This window comes from Scardinius erythrophthalmus, assembly GCF_964197995.2.
Source record: "Scardinius erythrophthalmus genome assembly, chromosome: 2".
Classification (NCBI taxonomy): Eukaryota; Metazoa; Chordata; class Actinopteri; order Cypriniformes; family Leuciscidae; genus Scardinius; species Scardinius erythrophthalmus.
The window spans coordinates 7,395,381-7,408,333 of record NC_138222.1 but is presented as its reverse complement, the minus strand read 5'-3'; the positions used below and the strand labels follow the sequence as shown (position 1 = coordinate 7,408,333).

Below are 12,953 nucleotides of genomic sequence, written 5' to 3'. Positions count from 1 at the left end.
AAATCCGTCAGCTCTTTTTTGTGTAACGCTTTAATCAGGATTCGCTCTTACATTAAAATGGCAAATGGGAAACAGGAAACCTGAAAAACAGGAACTTCAGGGTTTAAAAAATAGCTTTCAGATGTCTTAATGAAAGACATCATGTTCGCCCCACCGCACGGAATCTAGGGTTCCCGGGATCGGTCTGATTGGCAGGTGCATCTCATCGATGAAAATGAACAATGACTGTGGAAACATTTCTGATTACATATCCCTATAACTACTTAGTGGTGCTTGGTCGCACTTGAACAGTCCCTGAGTATTAAACGAACACGGCCCTTAACCAGCACCAGTTCATGTAAAAAATATGAATGACGCCTCAAATCGTGGCTTGCTGAGAAAAGTTGTGCTATTGCTTTTCTAAGCATTTCGCCTGGTGGAAGATAAACGAGTGAACTCAAGGAGAATTAAAATTTTCAATACATTTATTATGCGTGTCTGTGTGTAGTGTTTATTTTAGTCCATACGTGGTGTTGTGAAGGATTCCCCAATCCTTGAAAGCGGAGTGACGTCATCTGCGATTTCTATTATATTGATATTGTTGATAAATAATCAGAACATTTTTGGCCAAATTGTGCCACCTTACAAACAAGCACAGCAAACATAGAGCTATATATATATATATATATTGGAGTGTAACGATACCCTCGTGTCACGATTCGATACATATCACGATACTGAACTCATGATAAGATATTATTATGATACTCAAAGACATGATAAAAGGTTAACAATAAATTTACTGTTGATTTAAATGCTAAATTTGATATTACATTGTGGGTGTACATGAATAGGCTTGGATTTGGTGCTGGTAACCCAATGGTAACCCAATGCACATACTCACAATTGGTATCAAATTTTCAATTTAATTTTTATTAAAAGCAAAAAAATTTTCCCCCAAATCATGTAGCCCTAGCAATTATCATAGCAATGTGCTAACAAATACTATAAATACATGCAATTTCCTGGAAGATCTGAAGTTCTTTCTAACCTCTTCAAGGTATGAAATTCAAGTTCTGACAAGTTTACAAAGTCTGACAAAAATCTAATTTGCTAACCACTGTTGATACTTTCCTGCAGGAATTACAATCCCAAAGGAATTTAAACCTATCCCTGGATGGAAGAAACAATCTTATCTTATAAGTATTTGGTTTACATTGACTATGCAAATGTATTGTTACAGTTGCTATTGTTACAAGCGCTATTGTCCTACAAATGAACACGAGGGTCACCAACCTGATATCTGATTTCATCACGTCTCTCTGTGCAGAGTGAGTCACTGAGGACGGATCGTAAAGCAACCCATAATTAAAAAGCAACAGAGTCAGTTGTGTCTGTCTCTATGACAACAATAATGTGGATACGTGATGGATCGGTGCTGAAAGCCAGACACTCTCCATATCCCTGCAGCCTCTGCCTTCCCCTCTTCCCACTGAACCACGGCGAAACCAAACTAGACCAGATTGACTGTCACACTAGTTAAGGATTTCCTTCAGTGATGAGCTGAATGGAGAGGATAAAGCCTAAAGCCAAATTTCTACTGCAAAGTTATTTTTCGTTCTTCGCTTAGGGATAAAATACGCCACATTTATTTACATAGTAAATTATACAATAGATTGATTTAAAGCAAGCAGCTTTACAGTAATAAACATGAAAGTGTCGCTTTCAATTAGAATTACAACTTAATTCTTTGCTATAAAGCCTCTCTTCAGTGTGTTCATGTCTTTACTCGCATCTGACCTCGATGGACTCACCCGAAGAAATGAAACCGAGAAGAGTTGCACATCAAAGAAGGCGGAGCCTCAGAGCCACACCCACCTATTGTGTCATCACTTTTTCAAGTTCGCTTTGGCAAGTAGTTTCGAACTCTCGAAATTAACTCCAAACGAACCTCGTTTTGGCCTGATTTTGTTTGAAATTACGTCACACCAGTTCGTTTTTCGATTTCGCTAGATGTATATCAGGGCGTTAAAAGTTAAACTGAGCAGATGGAGACAGGTGGAAAGTGCCCCCTTCTTCCAGCATTAGTGAGTTTCGGTGCCAGTGTTGATGTGCTATGATTAAGATCCAGTAACTAGAGCTGCCAGTATGCCTGCTGCCAGTCTGACCTCAACTGTTACTTACCCGGTAAAAGGCCGTCGTCAGGGGCAGCAATGCGGCGGCCACAGTGTATTCCTCTGAGCTGGAGCAGTCCTGGAGTAAACAGAGAGACGAGGAGATGTTAGACGATATCACTGAAGCACATAAGCTGAAGCTTTGGCCAATTGTGCACAAAACATGACATCACTTGCTATTTTCCCATGTTATTAGGTATGTCAAAGTATTGGTTGCATGTCCATAAATCACATTTTTTCTTTAATAAATAAACATGTACATATGGGCAAAGAAGTCATGCGTATTTAAAAGAGGTTTGGCTTCCATTCAGTCAGATTTGTATGCTTTCGAGCTGTTTTCACACATGTGCTTTTAATATTTTACATAATCTTGCCTCCGACACAGTTTTCCGGCTGTTCCAATTTTCAATTTAGAAGTCATTTCATATTTTAAATTCTTAACTGAAATGACATCGTCCTATTTACACTAAACAAAGCTATTAATCAAAACTTGGGTTGTTGCATAAAAAGATCAACTGGTGTGGGAGTGACATATTATATTTTATGAGGATCCTGGAAATAGTCAAAGCCAGATGACTGCTTTTTAATGAAAAAATAGCTATTGGTTTTATAGCTCCATGAAACGTCCCTGACTTGTTGTGTGTGATGATGTGGCACTGCAAAAGCCAGTTCAATAGATGAAGGCACATTTATTTATCAGGATTTGTCACTTATATATGTTCTATATTGTCTTATATAGGAATGAAGATGTTGCAAGCAGTGTCAGGATTATATTTCAATACAAAAACCAGCCACCACCTCTGCTCTCTATCCTGGCATACACATCTATATGTAAAGACAGCAGTAAATCTAAAACATCGGTTCCTGCACAGATCTCACATGCCTGGCCCCCCATGGATGATGCTGCATGCGTTATTTCTCTTTCAGTACATCAGGTTTGGAATGAACTGCGTCGTTTGCCAGGGGAGCTGAAACATTCCAACATTCGAAGTGTCTGTACACAATTAAATCACTGGAAATGAACTCGGAGCAAAGACTGTAATCCTTTACCATTAAAAGATGCCAATTATTCTGCAGGGAGAAATTATCCTGCTGCTCAGACTAGATTTTCCTGAAGAAAATGTCAGTGGTGCTTGTCTGGGAAAAACTCATCATGATGCTTACTGGTTGTTTACTGGCCTAAGTCAGAAGAACTCTATCAGAAGTTTGCCCAAAAAGTAATGTGGTACAACCAACATGTAAAAAGAAAGGAAAATAACAACAACAACAACAACAACAACAACAGAGAATTACATAACAGAGGGGTCAATATGTCTTTTTTAAAATATCATATAATTTGACACTTTTATGACAGGGCTCGACAAGGACAGTTTAGAAGTTTAATCCATATTTAATTTATACAATGAAGACTAAGGCCTCGTTTACACTGTCAGTGAAATGTGACCCAATTCCGGTTTTTCGCTCTCATGTGACACAGATCGGATGTGTTCTATGACCGTGTAAACAGGAAAAAAACGCATGCATTTGGATATTTCCAGATCGGTTTCAGGCCTCATTCATATGAGGAAATAAATCTGATATAAACCAGATATGTGCCAATGCGACTGTCATGAGAGCAACCCCGACGCGCATCTGCAAAAGGACGGATGGCCCGACGAAACGTGAACAAACGTTGACACAACATATCAAAGGTTGGCTTGCTCATCCTAAAATTTCGGACCCACTGCCCTTAAAGCCCACCACAATATACTCCCACCAGTCCTGAGATCTCTCTCGCACACAATAACTGAAGCATGTGCGCAATGATGATGGCCCTTTTCGTCCTCCTCTGCCTCAAAGTCATAGTGATGTTTGGTGAACTTCGCATAGGCTATATCGCAAAGCTTGCATCAAGCATATTTCATGTTCATCCATCTGTGCAAGAACCCCCTTTAAGCATGCGTGATGTTTCAGATAGTATGTCAAGTGTAAACACATGAATCGGATATGGGTCACAACTGAAAGAACGTGTAAACGGGCAATCGAAAAAATCAGATAAAGGTAACAAATCAGAATTGGGCATCAAGGCCTATGGTTCCTATTTTAATTATCTAAGCGCATGTCACTTAGGACGTGTCCGAATCCACTTTTGCTAGTTTAACGATGAGGAAAATGGTCGGTGCTCCCGGCGCATGGTCTAAAAGGGTTGTCCCTATTCTCTTAATGAGTAATGGGTGTGTTTTGGGCTTTACGTGCAATAAACCAATCAGAGTCTCATCTCCCATTCCCTTTAAATGCCAGTTGCGCTCGCACCATGGCAGATTCGCTATTTACATGACGGAATTTGATAGTGGAAAGACCGAACGCGTCTCCAGAGCGCAAACGGAACTGCTCATGGGCGAAGTAAAAGTGCGCAAGCAGACCATCTACGGGACAAGCCGGATTCCACCATATCTTTATGTACACAATAATAATCTTTTGCATTGTAATCCTTTTATTTTAAATATTTGGCATGTTTGTGTGCTGCTGTGTGTTGTCCCCTCTGCTTGAGTGTGCGTGTGTTGTGGACCCGCCTATAGGCGTACATTACTAACACGCTCATTAAATAAAAAAATTAAATAAATTAAATAAAAATTGCTCCATTGACTTTAGACCAGGTTTCAGTTGGTCAATGGTGCAGTCTATTTCTGTTGCCTCAAAATAGCAACGCGCCAACAATGCACCAGAACATAAGACAGAGAACAAAAGACAGAGAAGTGACATTGGGGATGGAGAAACCCACCCAAATTAGCTTCGGTTAAACAGGCGTATAATAATTTGGGTAAATGTGTAAGCTAGATTTATGCCTATTTTTTCACATCTTCATGGACACAACAATGATTTCCCTCGTGTGATAATATTTTTCCTTGTAATAATGTATGGTTTTCTAAAAATGCGAACTGCTGCGTCTGTGTGTAGATGAGAGAATCAAAGTGTATGTGCGTTGTGCACACGCTACATTGATTATGGCCAAGCATGCGCCCTTAAAATAGCATCTAAATAACATGCGCAACGCGCCACTGACTTTAGACTAGGTTTTTCCTGGTCTGTGGTGGAATTGTTTTCTAAACCTGCAAAATAGCATCAGGGAACGTTTGCGCCGGAACACGCCTCCTGTTTGCGCTGAACCGCCCCCGGAAGGGCAAGTTCATTCACTAATTTACCGACGTGCGTCTGTGGAGGGAAAAGTCTGCTGTGCGTCGGGTGCAAAATAGGAATGATGTACAAAGTGGATTACGCTGGGTGCAAGATAGGGCCCCTCGTTTTCAGACCAGCACGCCCATGGGCGCACAAATGGGCGCAAATGCATTTGCTATTTAAACAACGTGGCGCAGGACGTGAAAATGATAACTGCGTCGGACTGAAACTAGCAAAAAACACTTGCGTCGTGTTTGGCGCTGCATTGCACCGGGTGTAAGATAGGGCCCTATGCAGTGTTATTTTACATTTGATTACTTTATTCAATTTCTGTACCTGAAAACTACTGCTAGACAATGTGATGTGGTGTGAAAAATGTATGAATAATATGTTATGATATAATAAAAATTAGTTTTTACCATATATAAAACCAATTTTTATTGTGGACACTCTCACTGTTCATGTCATTGACCCATTACACTGATCTTCTTTAACACATATTCAGCTCAGCACACACATACCCTTTGTACAGGCCAGTAATCAGACATGTCACTCATGGTGTGAATTATTGTGTCACCGAGAGACTTCAGGAAAGGTCAGAAGAGTGTTGTTTGTCTTCATCTTTACTCATTCAGGCATAAGGGGGGATGTTGAGTGACTGTGACTCACCACAAACTATACGTGCTGCTGCACAAGTGTGAGCAGTTTGAGTGGAAGTCAATGGAAGAGAACGTGGAATGTGACACGTCGGTCCCTATAGTTCAGTCTGCTACGGGATCCGCAGTCATATGATGTGACTCACTTGCATCCTGTTTTACTCCCATATAGGCAATGTTTCAACTTCCTGTAAACCAAAACTTTTATTTTGATTGCTTTCTAGGAATGGCTTTGTTAGTCCAAATGCAGACTTTGTGCACATGACAAAATTGCTTCTCTGTAAAACAGAAGTTGTGGTCAACCTAATTTAATTGAAAAAAAAAAAAAAGCATGCTTTTAATTTTGTAACACTCATGCTTAGTGTTAGGGTTTTGAACCTTAAAGTGACCATGAAATCTCAATTGACCATTTCTATTTTTTTTATGGAATATTGCAGTATTTATTATACATGATTTATCATGTGCACATCAAAAAAAAAAAAAAAAAACACATGTGCCCTTTAGTCAAAATAACTTCCCCTCCCTCTTGCAGCGACATCTCTTCTCTGATGATGTGGTTACTGGCACGAGGACGGGACAACCTGTCACTCACATGAGATCCACCAATAGCAAACCACAACCATCCAACCATCAAATCAATTCCCCACGGACAAAATCAAGACCCGCCCTAAATTTTTGGAATAATTGTGTAACTGAAAATCTAAACCAGCATATTAGATTGATTTCTGAAGGAACATGTGATGATGCTAAAAATCCAGCTTTGCATCACAGGAATAAATTACATTTTAAAACATATTCACACAGAAAAGAGTTATTTTAAATTGTTAATCTTAATTATGACAAACTTTTTTTTTTTTACAGCAGTGTACCTCAAATGTAGCATGTTGAGGACAGATGTACTTTTCCCAAGCAAACAAACTTATAATTTATGCTTGGCAGATGGAAAAAACCCACACTCTGGCATTTAAAGAGGGACCAGAGCCATATCTAGAGACCAAGATATCATAGAGACTCAGGGTTGGGCTCTTTTCATTTGAAACGGAAAGGAACGAGCCAGAACACCCAAGCAACCTCTTAGCAACCACCCAGAACACCTTAGCAACCATCCACAACATCCTAGAAGTGTGGTTACTTTTATAAAGACAAGCACTACTTTTAGTTACTTTTATTGCAATAATATATCCTATCTCAATTGTTTGTTAAAGGGATAGTTCACCCAAAAATAAAAATGTAGTCATTATTTACTTAACCTCAGTTTGTTCCAAACTTGTATGAAGTTCCTTCTTCTGTTGAACACAAAAGAATATATTTTATGAAATGTTGGTTACCAGAGAGTTGACGGTAGCCATTGATTTCCATAGCATTTTTTGCATACAATAGAAGTCAATGGCTACCGTCAACTGTTTGATCATTGCCAACATTCTTTAAAATATCTTCTTTTGTGTTGTACAGAAGACAGAAACTCATACAGGTTTGGAACAACATGAGCGTGTGTAAATGATGACACAATTTTCATTTTTGGGCAAACTATCCCTTTAAACCAATGAGGCTGAGCCGAACCGGAATCCTGTGGCCTCCTCCTGTTTACCTGGCCTCATGGGAAGGTGTCCTAAAGAAGCTGCACTTGTTCAACATGGGAATGATGCACTTCACAACTTCCCAGCACATTTATTTCTGCAGCTTTCACAGAGCATTGCGTAAGTTCATCTGACTGCAAAGTCAGATATCACTCACTGAATGCTCTTTTTCCAAGAAAAAGAATTTAGCACAGTGGGTCTCCTGCTCTCGAGTTCACATGGAGCGGTGGCAAAACAACTGCAGACAAATGAGGAAAAGAAATGAAATCAGCAGGTGGTTCACCTAGACTTATATAAAAAATAGATGGTGTGAGACCCCAGTGTGCCTTGCAAACGATTATCACAGGACTCATTTGAACGAGCAGATAACAAGTTTACTTTAAAGGAATCGCTCACCCAGAAACTGTTGAAACGCTTGAGAGAACTTCGCTATATGTGTTATACGTACTGTTACTAGTATCTGATTTCACAAATAGTTTGTTTTTTAATGTAAAAATGTCGACAATGTAACGTACTTGCTCTGCCACTCGATTTGGAAGAAAAGATGTGCTTGTTGTTGTCATCTGTTATTGTTGTACAAGCAGAATGTAGGAAATCATAGTAAAATAGGCCTATATCATTTCCTGAAAAGGATGTGGACTTATATATCAGTATATATATATTAGGAATCCTGTTTTTTTTTTTTTTTTTTTTTTTACATAACTGTTTTCAACATTGATAATAATAATAATAATAATAATAATAATAATAATAATAATAAACGTTTCTAGAGCAGCAAATCTGTATAAAAGTTTTTTTTTTTTTTATCTTACCCCAGAACATTGAAAATCATTGTTATTCAACATTGATAGTCAGCATATTTGAATGATTGCTGAAGAATTATGAGACACAGAAGACTTGAGTAATGACTCAATTTCATCATAATTCAGCTTTGCATCACAGGAATAGATTTTTAAAATATATTAAAATAGAAAACAGTTACTTTAAATAATAATAATGTAATGATATTTCACAATATTTCTGTTTTTTTGTTGTTGTTGTTGTTGTTGTTGTTGTTGTTGTATTTTTAATCAAATAAATACAGCCTTGGTGCGCATAAGAGACTTCTTTTGAAAACATAAAAAAATCTTACCAATCCCAAACTTTTGAATGGCAGAGTGTTTATATACATAATATTCTTTAAACAGATATAATAAATAGAATAAGTGGCTCATCTCCTTGTATGTGTCATTAACTTAGCTTAACTTAACGTAAGAAGCACACATGAAACATTGTGCTTCTGCGCTCCACAGGCTAAAGAAATTCAAGTGGGTTTCAAATGACATGCGGTGAGTAGATGATGAAAAGACTTGAGGATTTTCATGTGAACTATTGACTTAATTGAATGATTACAGAGCACCTTCGGCAAAGGCTGCTTTACTGCGTTGTTCAAAACGCCTGCAGAATGGATGTGCAAAGCTCTGATCTACTTCCCTTCACCCCCAGCACAGCATAAAACAAATGTGTGACTGACAGGCTGAGTAAGTGTTTGCAAGGGCCCCCTGCCGATAAAGCTGGCCCATAACCCTGCGGCTCAGGAAATGACTGGGATGCCATAGTGCATCTCCACTTCAGAGCATGCCAGACCTCTGCACCAGAACCCGACACAGCTGGACACAGCAGAAGAAAACAAGATTCTGGAAATTAGGCTTATTAATGGTCTTGTTATGCGCTTGTTTTAAACATGATAAGGTCTATCATTTATAGCCCGGCGAGATAAGTACAAGTTCAAGAGCACTGACTCCGGCACCATTCTTTCGTCTAAAGTTGAACCAGGAGCATCAACAGCAAACACCCGAAGAATGCACAACAAATATTTGTTAACAGCTCTCTGATTTTCCGAGAAGTTGCATAAAATCAGGCTAGCTCCACTGGGATCGCGAGTTTCGCGAGGGAGGGATGTGGTACCACGGCTCTGTCTTCATCCGTCACACGCTACACAAACCGGCCGATCTCAAACAGATGGACCCGCAGTCCAGACGCCTGAGATCATGCGCATGTTTTGACGAAAACTAAATTGTCTACATATTATAACAAACAATAAAAATGTCATCTAGCATTTAAATAAAAGCAATGTGATGATTCAGGGAAGTAGGAATGTATGTCACAAGTGTGTTTTCTTGTTTGCTACGATCACAATACAAATGGAATGCACACAGTTTCAAGTATTTCCATATCTTGATGCTTTCCTTCACAGATATTTAAAAACAAATCAGACTTTAAACCTTTTAAAGAATTTATCTGATTAATCATCACTTATCCTGATGCTTTTCTTCATGATTATTACAAAATAAATATAACTTTTTTTTTTAAAGGGGTCATTTTTGAACAAGTTATTATGATTCTTTAGGGTCTAAATAAAAAATTTGTAATACACTTTAATTAGAAATTCTCATTAGTATTGTAAGAAAACACTCATTTTACCTGGTCAAAAACAGCTCTGTTTTCAGCACGCCGTTTAAGTGCATGTGTCTTTAAATGAGCCGCCCCTCTGTTCTGTGCGTACACAGTTTATAATAACACAATAACCATAACGTGTTGTTCATTATAAACTTGGGATTATGAATTATATTGAGAACGTTGTACATAAAAAACATGCCGTAATGTACCCTGAGTGTAAACCTTAGCCGCATTCATCGTGAAGCGTGCAAGCGATTTGCAAAGATTAATATAAAGATTAATAAAACGTTACACTCACTTCAGTTCTTCTGGAGGTTCAGCAGGAACACGAATAGTTGGTGACGATCCTTTTTTCAGGAGCAGCTTCTTAGCAAAACCAGCTTTATACTGACCCTCATTTATAAAGCAGTCTGGTGAGAAATTATTCGCGCAAACATGAAAGCATATTATAGAATATGCTTTCGAAAACAAAACTCAGCCACTGCGTCTTCAGTGGTTCGGATTTAGGAACATCAAAATGATGCTGTGTTCCTTATTACACCCAAGAACAGAACACCACAATCGCTTAGACACCATTCTGCTCCAGCGTATCAACGATGTCCGCGCGGACTATGATGACAGCTCGCTCAGGGCGGGTCTGTGTTGAAACGCTGCTGTCAATTAACAATTGTGGGAGGGGCGTCCGACCGTGTGACCTCACACGGTCAGACGGCTCGATTTGAGACGGGGGAAAACATATAAGGAGATTAAAAAGGCACTGCCAACACACATTTCAGTACAATCAACTTGTAAAAGTGCATGTACCATTATATGACCCCTTTAACCTTTCAATTTAATTAATCTGATTCATTTATTAATAATGAATAGCCTAAATCTCAAACTTTAGAAAAGTGCATGTTTTTGGAAATGATACCATTAACACTTACATGTAAACTACAAAAATGTGCATTTGTGCTAAATACAGGTGTAAACGGGGTCTAAAGCGTTTTGAGCTTGTCCACTGTCGACCACTTCCAGAGGTAGTGAAAACGCATTCGACCGGATTTACCTATAGCATTTCATAGTGTAAACGCTCATGTGGTCGAAAAAGAACACAAAAGACGGCTTACTCTCCGCCGACTAACCTGATGGCAAACATAATAGGAAGCGTACTAAAATTAAAAAATTCTTGCGATGCTTTCCCTGATCTTGTGGGCAAGGCTGTCAAATACTAAGGCTATAAACTCACATTATTTGCTCTGTAATGCAAGTTTTGTTCTTCGAAAACACGCATACCTATAGCATTTCATAGTATAACACATTTCATAGTGTAAACGCTCATGTGGTTGAAAAAGAACACAAAAGACGGCTTACTCTCCGCCGACTGACCTGATGGCGAAACATAATAGGAAGCGTACTAGCCAGACGAGATAACTGTCGACTGGAGACCGAAGTTTTGGTGTGAAGACGAAAAACGTACCACAATGTTCTCAAACATTCCTGATTTCAAACACACACTCACAGTGTTCGCTGAAGTCTTGTGGCTGTCAGAGCAGAAACGAAAGCTTCCGTCATCTCCGGGCACGTTCATATAAATTACGTGGTGTGACTAAACTAAAACATTGAACTAGGTGGCGTTATTATCAACTACACATCTTTATTATTGACGTTCACTTTGCAGTGTAGAACATTTAGTTCCTAAAGTTCAATTTTCAGTAACATTATCGATTTAACTGCAGTGACACTATCGGATGAGAACTACATTGGGCTGGATAATGACACTAAATTTGCCACATCAATATTGTTATTGAACTGAACTGACTCGAGCTGAATAATGACACTATTGTCATAATTGAACTTGTTTAGTAATTGATGAACTTTGCAACATTGACACTGTTATTGAACTGAATTTAAAACTTTTAACTAAATTAAGATGAAACTTATCTTCTGTAGAATAATAATAATAATGAATTCGTTTCATAAGAGATGAATTTTCCAACATTTACATTACTCCTGTTTTATTCATGTGAAGCTGCTTTGTATTGTTTACTGTAAAAATAAATGCGACTTGACTTAAATGGAACATTCTAGTTTGTTGCATCACTCGTAGTCGGAACAAAGAATTAAAACAAGCGTGACACAATTTCACTGAAGTATTTAAACGTCCGTGTGCATGTGTATGTGTGATTATGTCTCCAGCTATTCTTAGTGCAGATGTAGTAACAAAAAAAATAACTTCAGTAATCACTGGCGTCACTGCTGTCTGTTGCAGCTCTTCGTCGAAGGCGATGAGAGCACCCACAGTGTAATATGAAAGCAATTAGGGTGTCCAGGCAATCTGCTATTTCTGTTTGTCTTACAGCTCATCTGAGATAAATCCATTGACCTCGGCGCCACACATGAGACAGAGTCATGACAAACTATCCTGAAAATGTGGAGCTCTTTTATAACACTTGTTGCCTTTGCACAATATAGCAGTGCAAAGAGCAGCGCTACATTACCATGAAACGCAACAGGAAAATTAAAAAATTCTTGCGATGCTTTCCCTGATCTTGTGAGCAAGGCTGTCAAATACTAAGGCTATAAACTCACATTATTTGCTCTGTAATGCAAGTTTTGTTCTTCGAAAACACGCATACCTATCAGGAACCTAAAATTTATGTGAGCTCCCCAACAAATCACAAATTCCAAGGAGACTAAGGTTTAAAAGGAGACCTAAAGAATTATGTCCTACTTAAAACAAAAAAAGTTTCCAACGGTACGGTAGTAACAACATCGATATGATCTCTGCTATTTCCGATGAGAAGGAGAATATTCCTCATGAGGTCTCTAAAACCTGGGTAACACTTTATTTTACAGTGACATACACCTCGTGTAGACTGTCAGTCCAAGTTCGATATTTGTGTACATCCGGTTGGAATCCAATGGCAAAAAAAAAAATCACATGAAATGGGATTTTTACAAATCAGTTTTGAGCTACATTCATATGTGCT

The 12,953-nt window shown here is 38.6% G+C and overlaps 1 protein-coding gene across 6 annotated transcripts in view; it reads right to left on the bottom strand.

The window, feature by feature from the left end:
• sbf2 (SET binding factor 2) overlaps positions 1-12,953 on the bottom strand; it is a 137,277-nt gene that overhangs the window by 50,450 nt on the left and 73,874 nt on the right. For all 6 annotated transcript variants that reach the window (XM_081393517.1, XM_081393519.1, XM_081393520.1 and 3 more), the window contains exon 17: positions 2,164-2,232. In XM_081393517.1, the coding sequence (XP_081249643.1) occupies positions 2,164-2,232 (69 nt within the window). The remainder of the gene's footprint in view (positions 1-2,163; positions 2,233-12,953) is intronic.